General features: G+C 39.8%; 2 protein-coding genes and 1 long non-coding RNA gene across 7 annotated transcripts in view; 2 read left to right on the top strand and 1 right to left on the bottom strand.

The window, feature by feature from the left end:
* etv6 (ETS variant transcription factor 6) overlaps positions 1-2,211 on the top strand; it is a 33,344-nt gene extending 31,133 nt beyond the window's left edge. For all 3 annotated transcript variants that reach the window (XM_088072453.1, XM_042511051.2, XM_088072454.1), the window contains exons 6-8: positions 65-207; positions 1,202-1,302; positions 1,673-2,211. In XM_088072453.1, the coding sequence (XP_087928579.1) occupies positions 65-207; positions 1,202-1,302; positions 1,673-1,775 (347 nt within the window). In that variant the 3' untranslated portion in view covers positions 1,776-2,211. The remainder of the gene's footprint in view (positions 1-64; positions 208-1,201; positions 1,303-1,672) is intronic.
* Positions 2,212-4,458: 2,247 nt separating this feature from the next.
* The window catches only part of LOC121961613 (chemokine-like protein TAFA-2), a 74,592-nt gene continuing 64,645 nt past the window's right edge, over positions 4,459-14,405 (top strand). The window contains exons 1-2 of one of the 3 annotated variants that reach the window (XM_088072844.1): positions 4,462-4,821; positions 4,937-5,018. The gene's annotated coding sequence lies outside the window, so the exon portion shown is untranslated. Of the gene's footprint in view, positions 5,019-14,405 lie in introns of all 3 variants that reach the window. The other 2 variants (XM_088072845.1, XM_088072843.1) reach the window with 2 other exon arrangements.
* The window catches only part of LOC148185880 (uncharacterized), a 101,969-nt gene continuing 97,710 nt past the window's right edge, over positions 10,147-14,405 (bottom strand). Inside the window, exon 7 of the long non-coding RNA XR_015775553.1 lies at positions 10,147-10,224. This is a non-coding gene — a long non-coding RNA (uncharacterized LOC148185880). The remainder of the gene's footprint in view (positions 10,225-14,405) is intronic.

The following is a 14,405-nucleotide window of genomic DNA, read 5'->3' as shown; positions in this document are numbered from 1 at the left end:
CATAGAAAAAAATCCTTACCTCTCATGCAGTCTCTCTCTGTGTCTCCCCATCATGTCCCTGCAGACTGCAGGCTGCTGTGGGACTATGTCTACCAGCTCCTGTCAGACAGCAGGTACGAGAACTACATTCGCTGGGAGGATACAGAGGCCAAAGTCTTCCGCATCATGGACCCCAACGGCCTGGCCAGACTCTGGGGCAATCACAAGGTAAACACACTCAACGGGCTCCAGGTGTGCAGATGGTGTTGTCTGTGATGAGACTGCAGGCGGTTCAGAGTCAGTGAGCAGGGACATCCAGATCTAGACATGAGAAAAGACTCTCATTGTTATTCCTATAAAAGTTGCACTAATCAACATTTTCATATCAACAGCTGATTCATTTACTATGTAAAATGAATGGTGTTGCACATAGTAATAACTAACATCAAACTCTGCAGTTCTCCGCAGAGCTTTTAAGCCACTTTTAACTCATTATTTTTGGTTTCATGGTCCACAAACTCTGTTTGCTGGATGTCTAAATAGACACTTGTTTGCTAACATGTTTTTACAACTTTATGACCAAACCCTTAACTGGTGCAGTTTTAAATTAGGAATGGGTATGATCAGTAATTTCCATAAATATAAAGTAAAAATAGGGTCTGACATGAACACCCATTTGAAAATTTTAGTTAGAATTAGCTTTAACCTTCTTTTCTGTGCTGTGAAGACTGCAGAGATTAGCTATGATACAATAAATACCTTGCACTGCACATTCATATTAATTTACTTGAAAGCATCACTCTTATGCCTGGTTGCTATACTGCCTGTAACATAATGTTAATATCTGAGGGAAAATGCTTAACCTTATCTGTGCAGATTTATCATTTTTGTTATATGGACCTGTCCAGATATTCATAGACAGCAGTTACATTACTGGTTCTAGTCCAAAAACTCTGAACATTTAATACAGAAAGGGGGGGCAATTTACATTTATATTTGTCATTTTAAAAAGCAATTACTCTGTACGTTGAACAAATACATTGGAATTGAGTACTCAAGTACTCATTCCCACTTAAAATGGCAGAGAGCATCTGAAGATGTTTAAAACATCACTCTTATGCCCAGTTGCCATAGTGCCTTCAATGTTAGATGTGATGTCTTTTTGCATATCAGTAACATCACTTTATTTTTATTATCATTAATGTGCTTTTATTTTTTACAGAACCGGACCAATATGACGTACGAAAAGATGTCGCGAGCACTGAGACACTACTACAAATTGAACATTATCAGGAAAGAGCCTGGACAAAGACTTCTATTCAGGTAAATTGAACTTGAAGGAGCAGTGTGCAGGATTGAGTGACATCTAGTGGCGAGGCTGCAGACTGCCAACTGAATGCCACTCCTCCTGACTCTCCCTTTTCCAAGTAGAACCTAAAGTGGCCTTCAGGTAACATAAAAACATGAAAATCCCTCTCTAGTGGCTGGTTTGTCCGTTCAGGGCTACTGTAGAACAACAAGGTGATACAACATTGTAGGAAGAGGACCCATTCTGCATGTAGATATAAACAGCTAATTCCAGTTATTATACATGAAAGAAAACATAATTATGAATATCATATTCAATTTCTGCTAATATATACCTCTAAATCCTACACACTGGACTTTTAAACACACCTTTTTTCCCCACCAGGTTCATGAAAACTCCTGATGAGATAATGAACGGACAGACGGACCGACTGGAGCACCTGGAGTCTGACACATACGAACAAACCTACATCAAAGAAGAATCCTGAGGAACTCTGGGAAAACGAGTCCATGAACTACTTACTACTACTACAGCCGCTGATGCCTTTCAGAAGCAGCCTGAACAATCGTCGTTGAAATCTGGGGCGCGGGGACACTCGCTCGTAGCGGCCCCGCACAGACATGAAATCTCTCTTAAGATTGCCTTAGGATGACATTTTCCTAAAGTGAAAAGAAAAAAACAGCATCAGTTGTTGTGATTTTTCCCGATGGACAGAGCTGAAAAGACTTTGTGAGTGTTCCCTTTTATTTCTGAATGAACTGCAAAAGCCAATCACTTCGTGCTTATGTCACTTTGATGATTTTATTGTCTCCTCACATGCATTATACTACAGAATTTTGCTGTTTGTAAAAAGAAAATTGGGTGTGTGTGTGTGTGTGTGTGACAGGAATGTTTTCACCATGGAATAAATGTTTTTGATCAAAGTGTTTTCTCTTATTATGGAGTATACTTAAAGTTCCCAGAAGTTAGAATTAATTAAGCATGGGTATATAAAGACAACTATTAAGTTTGAGGCTGTGTTTATTCCTATGAAAGCTGCTCATTTAGATTTTCCATATGTTGTCAGACTGACTGGATCAAATCCCAAAAGTGAAACGAGTCATTTTCGCGGGGGTTGTTACACTCAAAAAAATGTATCCACTGATTTACAGACGTCTCTTTCACAATGCAGGTCTATGTTGGGCCTCATGGTATTGCATGACCGACCCGAAGTTGTAGTTACATGGTTGGTCACCATGTCAAGCTTTAAATCCCAGCATGCCCCCTGGTTGCCTGGTCCTTAGCTTCCATACTGTGAGTTATTACCCAGTGAAACTAAATATTTGAGCATTGTGCAGTTAAAAGAAGGATTTAAATCAACTCCTTCACATTAGATTTGACTGCTAAAAAGTGGGCGGACTTAAAGTTAAACAGACTTCAAAGCTACAACTGAGCTCGCTGCTGAGAAGACTTGGCTCCACACACACACCTCCCTCACCGTTACATAAAGAGGAGGAGGAGGAGGAGGAGGAGAATAAGGAGATGAATAACGTAGAATTCAGCTACATTGTTGTGGAAATGAAATCAAAGTTTTTTTCCCAGTGATATTCAGACACATCTCTTCTTATCTCTCCATATTGCTCTGTTAGCTAATACAAACCAAAAACGACTAGTCACCCTTAGTCATGTTAGATGATAGAATGAACTTTTTTAAACGCCCCTGAGTTCAGGACGATTCATCAAACATTTGAAACCCTGATAGAGTGCTTCAGGAGTGATGTTTTTCTGTAGGCCGATGTAGAAGTTGGCATTACCCTGGTTCCCTTGTCAAAAAGCCAATGGGATTTTTCCACTGGATTTTAGATTATTGCAGAAAACTCTGCAGCAAACAAACGTTTATGATACTTACCAGTTTTGTTCAGTTAGATAATCTTCACCATTGAACACAACTCTTATCCTATCTGAAGCCTAAAAGCAATCAGTCAATGTAAAAAGCTAAAGTTAGGCTATAAATGAACTACACCACGGCGGTGGCACGTCGATGCGACCGTAAAGGGATGATGACGTTTTGTAGTCTCACCGCCTTTTTTTAACAGACATAAAAGCTTCAAACTTCACAAGTGGGATACTTAGTGACACATTTTATGTCGCAGAACAAAATGTGCAAGTCTCTTAAACTTGTGTTAATCAAAGACCTTATTTCAGACATCTGACTTAAAAAACGAATTTAAAAAACCCAATGACTTTGAGACGAGGAAACCAGGAGTGCAAAATGATGCTAACTAAGTTTTGGGTTTTAGGACTCACTTCTGCCGCACTCTATACAGAAAGACAAAAGACAGGGATTTTGGTGTTAAAATATAATTTTTTGACATATATTTGTCATAAAACAAGAGATTCATTGTCAGTAAACAGAGACACGGACAAAACTCAGAGAATTTATTTTTCATTCCACTGGGTCTCAGATATTTACCTGAATACTGGTCACTCTTTGCGCCAGTTCTGCTTTTTTGGTGTAATTCATCTAATATCCGCATGATGGCAGTACTGAGCCATTTTTGATGAGAGAGGAGCGGCAGTGGATGCTGTCCACAGTTCAACAGTTCATCAAACACGCGTCTCATTTAAAGGGTCATTTAAAGGATTAAATGTGGCGCCAGTTCATTATATTGTTGAAAGATTAAAAAAAAAACTGTCATATTTAGGTTTTTTTTGTGAATTTATTGCTTTTGGTGGAATTGATGATGTCTCAAGGGGAAATGATCACTTTTGAGCTCATTAATCACACGCGGTTTATTACTTATTAATTGCCATTTCCGTGTAGTTATTCATTAATTGCGCCCTATAGCAGGGAAACTTTGTTACATTCTTCTTATTATTATTTTGTTTTACATTCCTAAATTAGTAATTGTGTCTTTAATCTTCTGGCAGAATCTAAATAATTCTGTTTTGCGAATCACTATTTTAAAAAAAGGCAAAAGGAGCCTTAAAGTATAATGATCATGTAGTTCGTTAGAGCATATCATAACATTGGTTTCCATGATTAAATTATAATTATCACATCGAGGTACATTTGAAGGTGATAACAGAAGCTCCGGATCAGTCATGTGACGCTCAGATTAACAGATCACATCTATATACGACACAAAATCCGCGAAAGTAATCAGAGTACTGTACCGCGTTACCACGGGAGGTAAATCGGTGGTGCGCCGTGCGCTCCGGAGTCTCCATAAAAGTTAGTGCGCGCAGAGCTGAGCTGTCAGACTGGGGAGAGACGCGGCGGAGCAGAGACTGCAGACTCAAGTGATTGATCAGGATCGATCTCACGTTGATAAATCAATATATGCATTTGGAGTGTGTGGTCTGATCCTCTGGGTGACCGTCAGACACCAAAGGCGCGCCAACAGGACGCAATTAAAGCTGATTATCCGCCTGAGTCTTTAACAGGCTGCTGGTTGTTTCTGGACTATAACGGAATTAAAAGAGGGGAGGTTTGGATGCGGGAGGATCTCGGCTGTGCGGCGGATGAGATGCCCACGCTGCCGCACGACAAGGTGAATAATCGTGTCTGATTCTGAGGCTCTTTGATTTCATCCGGAACAAAAAGAAGAAGCACCACTCCCGTTTTTTTCTCTCTCTCTCGCCAATCCAAATGTCTCCACATCACAGATACTCTACTGGATTGTAGCAGCAGCCCCACCGATGGTTTGAGAGGGCGTCAAGGTGCGGGAAGGGAGTGGGACAATTACAGGTAAGAGCCATTCACGAGACCCCGCCGGTCATTTTGTGCCCTCTTTCGGGGGCCGTTTGGAGTTTCTCCGTCGATCAGTGCGCACAGAAACCCTCGCAGTCACTGCAAGGGTTTAATTTTCGGATCATCAGCACGCATCAATGTCCAATCAGGACAGAAACAATTACCGCAAAACAAGTATCAGGCCCGTCAGTCACTCCCTATGGTCACTCCCTATTCTCTTGGGTGAAGCTCAATTTCATATATTTTTTATTTTCATTCAGACATTTATCTAACTGCTCCCTAAAACATATTTATTACAACAAAGGAACCAATTAATCTCACTTTCTATCATGGGATGCATTGCAAGTGTTTTATTGCAGTCATTTTTGGACATGCTCACAGTGCAGTGATGCCTCACACCTTTCCAGTATGCTTGCTTATTTATTTATTCATTTATTTGAAAACTTGATTTGGGGAGATTTTTATAGCCTAGTAATTATTATATTTAGTATATTTTATTTTTTTTTATTGTAGAAAATTTGATTTGGGGAGAATTATTTTATAGCCTATAAATTATATTTATTATTATATTTATATTTGTTATTATTATAATAAAAACATATTATTACAGAATTTGTAAAATTGCCAATTTTTTTTCCACCGATGCTCAATGAAACATAACCTCATAAACCAAACTCCTGAGTAAAAACACAAGTATTGTAGTTGAATTCAGATTTGGGCTTTACAGGTGCATTTTCACAGCTGTTAGTCCCCCTCACAAAGCTTTCCATGCAGTCCATAGTTTATGTACAATCAGGTCGGGTTGACAGAAATCAGACTTTTATTGAGCTAAGAGGTAAACAAAGTCAACACTGGAGGCTGAAACAGATGACGACATGTCAACAAAAGTGTTTTGTATATGTGTGTTTTGCTTATAGTCTTTAGTAAATGCCTGTAGAGCTAATACTGCATGTAGAAATGCGTGTCGTGGTTTGGTATTATTTGTAGGTGTCACCACACTGCTGTCAGGAAGTCAACTCATTTTAATAGCGATGTATTGATTTAACCTCCTGCACTGAGACTAACGTCAGCTCACCTGAAGCAAAACGAGCGAGTCCTCTGATGATGAAATACAGTGACACAGCGGCAGCAGGTGGAGGCGGGCTGGTCCGGACACTTCCCCTCTTCCACCTGCAGACGCAGACCCCATGTTTTTAATTAGGAACAAAAGGAATTGGACATGATGTCAGTTTACCAGACAGGGATGATTCAGTGGGACTAGGCTGTAGACGAAAATAAAATACTCACCAGAAAGTACAGAGTGGAGCAGCCGGGTGAGTGTGCAGATTATAATGCGATTCAGTATTCATATTCTCAGTGGTGGAGCTGCTAAAAGAACACATTTTTACAGCGTTAATTAAAGGAAAACCTAAATGGTTGAGAATAAACTTTATGTAGCTGTATGGACATAACAAGAGTCTTCATAATATTAGCTTCCTCCTCTCTTACATTTCCCCTGACCTTTAGTTTAACATCACAGACAGAAAAACTGCAGCTCCACAGTTAGACCAATTAAGTCACAACATTTCTGCTTAAAAAAACTCTGAATTTAACAAATGTTGGTAAAAGTCCCATTGCTCTTTCTGTTTCTAATTCAGCTGCTCTTCACACTCCCTGGTAACATTAATAATAAAAAAACAACTTGAAAAAGTATTAAAGAAATGTAATTAAAGTACTTTTATCCCCTTAGTGGTAACTTTGTACATTTACTCAGTCTGTATACTAAAGTACTTTACTTGAGTATTTCTATATTATCCTTTTATTCCACTACACTTAAGAGGGAAATAATGTACTTTTTATTGCACTAAATTCATTATTTGGCAGCTATAATTATTAGCTACTAACTAGCTCAGATTAAGGCCTCAAAATTAAGATTTTACATATAAATATAGATTTAATGAGTTTTTAATATGCATTACTTGCTGGTCAGGTTGTTTGCAGTTCCAACAAAGAAACATTTTCCCTCTAAACTTCTCACATTGTTTGATTTTAATAAAAGGTTAAAAGAGGGAAAATTATACAACATTAGAAGGAACAAAAGCAAGATTTAGGCAAATGTTAAGTCACTGTGTGAACAGTGACAACAACAGTAGGTATGTCATATAGTACAGGTTGGAAAGTTGAGATCTTGCTACCACTGCTTATTTCAGTTATGCATCGTGCAATGCCCCCCACTGATGACACATCCTTGATTACAATAGCTCTGAAATACATCGAAATGCAGGCCAAATTCGCTAGCAAATTCGATAGCACCAAGCCTCCAAGAGTCCTGAACAGGACTGGTTCAAGAACCAGAGCTAATTTGGTGAAAAAGGTTCAACAGACTCCGAAGTAAACCATCAGTCTGGAAGAGTATCAACTGCCTGAGAGGTCTTCAGCTGAACACATATGTGTATAAATCAACCAAAAATGAAGCATAAAAGAATCAAGCACAAGTGGGATTGGTAGAAAAAGAGGTAAAAATGAAAAAAAAAACGGTAATAATAAGTTGATGAATGAATAAATACGTTGAATCGCATGTTTGTGCCTGTGTGTGTGTTTCCACTTGTGTGTCTGCCGCTAAATACTATATATGTTTGCAATGGATGCATGTGTGCGGTCATATTTGTGTTTGTGTGCATATGTAAATATCATGAATGTTGTTTTTTTGAGTTCGTTGTGACATTAACTCACTCAAAGAGATTTTTCAATACTTTTCATGAATCATTCCAGCTGCAGTATATTCAGAAAGTATTTAGACACCTTCACTTAGCCTGATTTTAACAGCATAAATCCACACTAAATTTGCGCAAATGACAAGGTGAAAACTGAATTTTTGCAAAAGTATCAATTAGGAAAATCTATCTCTTTATCTCGCGATCTATCTATTATGTAAGATAATAGTTCAGATCAGCTGAATGTATTGATTATGAGAGTGATTATGCTGAAGTATAACATGAACAATTATTCTGCGCAATTACTACCTTTAATAATTAAAGTACTTGTTGCTGCTGATACTTCAGTCAAATTCTGAATACTTTTACTAAAAACTTATTTGTACATGAATGACTTTGGACTCATATTTGAATAAAGGATGTGGATGCCACTGCCTCAGCACAGAGCAGAGGGATGTAGCAAGTATGACGTCATCTGGCACCTTCTAGCAACTTTCTAGCAGCCAGCAGCTACTTCCTCAGAGCTGGCAGCCCAGGCAGTCCCCGGTTAGCGGGGAGCATTAAGCAGCAGCAGCTCAGGTTTAAAGCTCTGGGCTGCTCGGCTCAGGTCAGACTGGTTCCCCCTCCAGCTGGGCGACCTGGTGCCGACTGTCTGGCCAGCACTGGCGGATCAGCCAATGTCACCTTTTTTTCCGGTGGGTCACATGACCTCGTCCTCGCGCTGCCTCGCCATTGATCCAAAGTGATGACACCGAGGCTTCACGGTCCGCTGCTCCTCGCTAACCAGGCCGAGGTAAAACTGAACAGCTGTGACATGCAACACACCAGCAGTGGAGGGGGTTTGTGAATTAGTCTGTCTTTGTGGGTGATTATTTATAAAATTAATTTTTTTAGGCCTACATTTATAAATAAGTCTATGACACTGTCACAGAAGAAAATTAAGGGACACCTGGATGTAAGATATGTCATTAAAATCACACACAAAATCATGTGAGGGTCAGAGCATCTTTAGACAAATCTGGGGGAGTACCAGAAGTAAATAAGTGGCCATTATTGCAGTGGTGTCGTAAAATGAATAAATGCAAGAGGTTACGTTTCTTTAGACAACATCAGGAAGAAGGTTGCGACATAATGAGATTTTCACGCTACGATTCCCCTCTCAGAAAATATTGTGGTTTCACGGTATAACAATATTAAAAGAGAAGGTTTTTCATATGGTTGGACAAACATTTTATTACGATAATTGAAAGTTTTTAACAGAATGTGTAAAAAGTCTCACTTTTTAAAAAATAATTGACAAAAAGATGAGATTCTCTGTCCAGTTGCTTTTCTTTCACTAACGCAGATAAGCAAATGTACACAAATTTTAACGGCCGATTTCATACCACGGCATACCATGAAGCTGGTATACCGCTGCAACCCTAAGGTTCTGTAAGAACCAAAAGTTAACACTACTTATGTAATGTAGCTAGTGTTAGTGGTGTAAAGTTACTGTCATCTAAGGTCATTACGAAATAAATTAAATCTATACAATGTTGGTTGTCTGAACTATGGCAATGGCCACAATGGTCACACCTACAGCAATTTGGAGTCCCTAATTTATCTAACCTGCATGTCTTTGGAATATGTGAGGAAGCTGGAGAACCCATGCTAACACCGCAAGAACACGCAAACTCTTGACTCGGACCCCAAACCCTCTTGCAACACCATTTGAATTTTACTTTCAATTTAAATTTTAAATACATACTCACCTGGTCTATCAGTGCAAACCACGTACTGAAGTTACTACAATCGACCACAGATGCATTCAGCTGAAAGCCACCAGTTAACAAAGTCTTAAACTGACACACTGGCAGCCTTCTGTTTAGTCAGAGTAAAGTGTTTTCTTTTTTAATAACCATGGAAAAGTTTTTTTGCCTAAATTTTTCATTAATTAGCTGCGATAATTTAGATAATCCTCAACATTTGCTGCTGCCACTGTCAGCAGACTTGCCACGACAGAAATGGCGCTGCCGCAGGATGGCAGAACACACAGCGCAGATGCCAGATTTGTGTAAAATCTGTCAGTCTCTTTTTAGACACAAAAATAAAACAAAAAAACTCCGAAGTAAAGATGTACACTAATTATTTTGACATGCCTAAGTAGGAGAATCATCGGTGTAAAGAAATAAATGAATGATGGCTGAATTCCATTTATCTGTTGTAGTTTCGGGGTCCTTGTATCGAGCACGCTGGCTCAGTGTCGCACTGTGACTTACTGGAGCACTTGAACAGAACAGAGATACTTTAACATTATTAGTAACACTGATGCTTTTCTTACTATGATAAGTCCAAATGTCTACTGTGGAATAGGCCTGCTGGTGCGCGTTAGAGGTGCTGGTAGGTGGATTTTGTTACCTGCGAATTGAGCCCGTGGTGCAGAGGTTAGCACTGTCGCGTCACGATAAGAAGACTGTTGTTTTTCTCTCTGTGTGGAGTTTGCATGTTCACCCTCTGTCTGCGTCGGTCTCCTACAGTTGAAAGACAGGCAGATTAACTGAGTATTGAGTCTTGTAGGTGTGAATGTAGGCGTGCCAATCCCATGATTTGCAACCCATTCTTATTAGCAGGTCGCCAAATACTAGCATTTTCTCATGCTCGTTTGCATGTGATGTTGATGCCAAAGGCACCCTTTAGGATCTTTATTAGACACACCAAGCCTTTTACAAACTCCTATGTAAACCCATCTGCGGCAATACTTGACGCTGAGACAAAAACGTCATATAAAGATCGATAAAGTCTGCATAGAGCAGGGTGAGGGAGGTGGACAGGTAAAACAAAACAAAAGCCACATTATGTAATGTTATGTAATTAACGTGCCGTCATCGCTCACTGATATCGCTCACGTGACGTATTTGCAACATGTTATGTTTTTGTTATGTAACAAACAATTTTAACCCAAATAATCATTATTATTATATTTTTCAGATTCAGATTTCGTTTGATTTATTCTATCCAAATCTCTTTATCTTAGAAAAAGCACATCACTTGTTTCAAGAAAATGCCTTCAACTGGTGAAACTGCAGTTAAATCAGTGAAATAATGACATCACCACCGGCAGGTTTTTGCCTCATTGTTCTAAAAAAAACTGTGTTGGAGATGAGACTGGACGTGTTTGATGACGTGTTAGCAACGATGCCCTGGGAATTATTCATCATCGCTCCAAATGAAAGCAGAGAGGAGGTCGGGTGCTTGGTTGCAGCACCTTGATAGGCAACTTTGTGCTACTCTTCTCCCAAAACTATTGAAAACTATTGGAATTTGTGTAAAATATCATCGGCTGATTGGCACCCACTGTGCGGTTGTTTAATGTAAGTAGGAAGCGAGGGCTTTTTCTTGCTCGCCACTCTCTTTCACATTCTATTTGATCTGCGGCTCGCTCTGCTCTCCCTCTGTTTCATTTGTAGTAAAAAAAAATCACCAGCCGCTGAATAAACAGCAGCTCGGCAGTAAAGATAGAATAATAACAAAAAGTTCCCATACATTTTTCACTTTGACCTCTGTCTTCTTCTCCTGACTCGGCCTCTTCTTCTTCTGATGAGATTTTTGTCTCACTTGCCTGCCTGACAAGTGTTCTTGTCTTCGTTTTGACTGCTCCTTTCACTATTTTTCACACTGGCTGCCGTGGACGTGTTTGTGATAAATGTGCCTTTTTTATTTTGCTGCTGCTGTAAACTCTGGATATTCAGACTGTGACCTGCAGGCTGTTCTTATCTGCTTTCTCCTTTTTTTTTTTACTCATTTAAAAAAATTATGCTTTGTTTATGCAGTTAATAATTTGTAGACTAGAAAATGGGCTCGTTGGCAGAATATGATGGTTGAGGTCCATCTTGAGCAGCCATTATTGATAAAAGAATAACAGAACATTTGAAAACCAAAACAGTTCAAATGAGCAGAGATTTTCTCTCTTTTTTAAAAAATAGTTGTGCCGGCCTTCAGAAAATGTATCTACAACTGACACTGAGGAGCAAGAATGAGCGAAAATACACTTTTTTGTAACCTTGATCAAATCTTTGTAATTCTGACCCTCTGTAATCTTTTATAGCTTTTATTCACAACTATGTATTTTAGGGATTTTTGCTTTTGCTTAGAGGTGTCAGGAAAAGATGAATCTGGACTGTTGTGATTACATGATACATGTCTTAAATCTGCACCAGGATACCATTTTGACCATGATTTCACTCCTCCACATGACAACAATTCCAACATTTAGTCATGTTAACTTAAACACTACCAAATGAAAAAAGGATAGAAATTATTCTCAAATAGTCTGTTGTAAACATCAATTACATTTTGCAGCACACAATCATGTAGTTGCAAGCAGCTAGAAGCATTAGTTTAAGTATTTAAAATTTAAAATAAAATGAAATGTAATAGAAAATTGTTATCCATGATGAAACATGAACCATGGTCTCCTCTATGAAAGCTGCACCCCATCCACTGCCCACACCCTTACAGAAATATATTTAAAGTATCAGTATGTGTATGGTCATGGAGCAAATTAAGGTGCAAAGGGGTTGCATTTGTCCTTAATAAATCAGTGGTGTTTTTGGGCGCAACATGACTTCTACCAATCAGTGTCATGTCCTATTCCTTTAAAAGCCAGGTGTGCATGCACCTGGTGCACTGCTGTTTACATGACGAATTCAGCAAATTTGAAAAGCGAGCAAATTTCTGCTGAGGGTAATACAGTAAGAGCAGTTACGTCGTTGCAGCAAATATTGTAGTACATTTAAGCAGCAAAAGCAAAGACTGTACTTATACACTTGAAAGAGGAAACAGATCAGCTTTTAGCTTCGGAAATCATCAGTTAAATTACGCTGCTCCTCATGTGTAAATGCGCACTGCCTCTCCTTTACTGGAGAGTTGGAGAGCAGCTCTGCAGCTCTGCTCTGCTCTCTGCTATGTTAAAGAGAATGTAATTAATATTTTCAACAGTATTGATGTTTTATTTCCCCCACCCGCATTCATCTGCATGTCACTGTTTATGTAACAAGCAGAGTGTACACGTATTGTAAACGCGCCTATGTGAGGTGCATTTTACTATCTGACTAATTTGCCCTTTAAATAACAGGAAAACACTGTGTCATTCTGACATGAGAGCACTTTTTTTAGTGGCACAGTCATTTTCTGTTGCTTCAAAACAGCAATATGGTAAATGGACTTGCACTTGCATAGCGCTTTTCCAGTCATCTGACCACTCAAAGCACTTTTACACCACTTGTCACACACGCATACACAGTCATCATAAACTGATGGCTGAGGTAACCATACAAGGTGCCACTTGCTACTCAGTTTTCCAGCATTCATACTGATGGAACAGCCATCGCCCATGCCCATACTTTGACATGAAGACTTGTGGATCCAGGGGTTTAACTTTGGACCTTCCAAATTAGTGGACGACCCGCTGTAGCGCCTCAGCAACAGCCACTCTCAACAATGCCAACAAAGCACCTCACCACCACGTTTACTTCATTTTCAGACTTACATGTGCATGGGCACACAGATGGGCACAAATACATTTGCCGCTTACACAACGTGTCTTCTGGCCGTGAAAATGACAACTGTATCAGCCTGACACCAGCAATGACAATTGCACTATACTGTGTGCTGCATTGTGCCAGGAGTAAAATCAAAACACAGAGGGCACACTGCCTCCTACACTGGCACTGAATGCTGGCTCTACATGAATTATTTTGTAGAATTGTCCAACATATATTTAATTCCCTAGGGAAACTGAGCTGCTAGCTTTGCCTATTTGAATCATTTGTTAAGCTGTGGTTAATGGCGTCCCCATTGCTCCAGATCACTGCAATGAAAGTGGTAAGTAAAATGTTATAGTAAACAATTACAATGACAACTCCCAAAAGAGGATCCAGGCTGAAAATACTGAATATTCTTTTAATGCGTTAAAGAGATGAAATGACTTGAAACTGCTCTAACAGAACTTAAATATCACGTTTTGCAGTTGTGAGGACATCGGGAAGTTATTATAGAGTACAGTTTTCCTGTCTTCAGAAATGAAGGCTTTTTAAATGGACTTCTGCTTTCTGTGCACATGCTGCGACAGCATGTCTCGTCGTCTAGTGCCGTCCCAGAATCCTCCTCTGCTGGGACAACCCTGGTCTTTGTAGTTAGTGATCACGCTTTCCTCCCACTCATCCAACAGTCCTACTCCAGTTAGCTGTGATCCTATTTCATGCAGCAGGAGAGGGAAAAGGATGAAGAAGAGGGAGAGTAACTGAAAAAGACAGTGAGAGAAAACGGAGATCCGCTGGTCTGTGTCCAGGCTTCTTCCCCCCGCGTGGACGTTTTATCTCTTCAGCAGCGTCTTAGTGTTGCTCTGTGTGTGGCCCAGCAGCTCATAAACATGTGCCGGTCACGCAGGATAAACCAGGCCCCCAAACAAACACACCAACGCACATTTTGGGCAGCAGGAACATCTTTCTTCCCCACATCCCCCCTCTCTCTTCTCTCCCACGCATCCCCTTCCCTCCATTTCATTTCGATGGCTGATGGTTTGTGCAGAGCTGTGGGCCTACAGTACTTTCATGATGTGAGCCAAACCCATCTGGGACTCAATATCCTGTTTACCAGCTCTCAGCACTCTGAAAACCACAACAATACTGAGCTGAGGCAGAAGTTCAGAACT

This window comes from Plectropomus leopardus, chromosome 22 (genome assembly GCF_026936395.1).
Source record: "Plectropomus leopardus strain MGB_pleo_1.0 chromosome 22, ASM2693639v1, whole genome shotgun sequence".
In the NCBI taxonomy this organism is placed as follows: domain Eukaryota; kingdom Metazoa; phylum Chordata; class Actinopteri; order Perciformes; family Serranidae; genus Plectropomus; species Plectropomus leopardus.
Note: the sequence above shows the minus strand (reverse complement) of the source record. Positions and strands in the feature narration are given on the sequence as shown.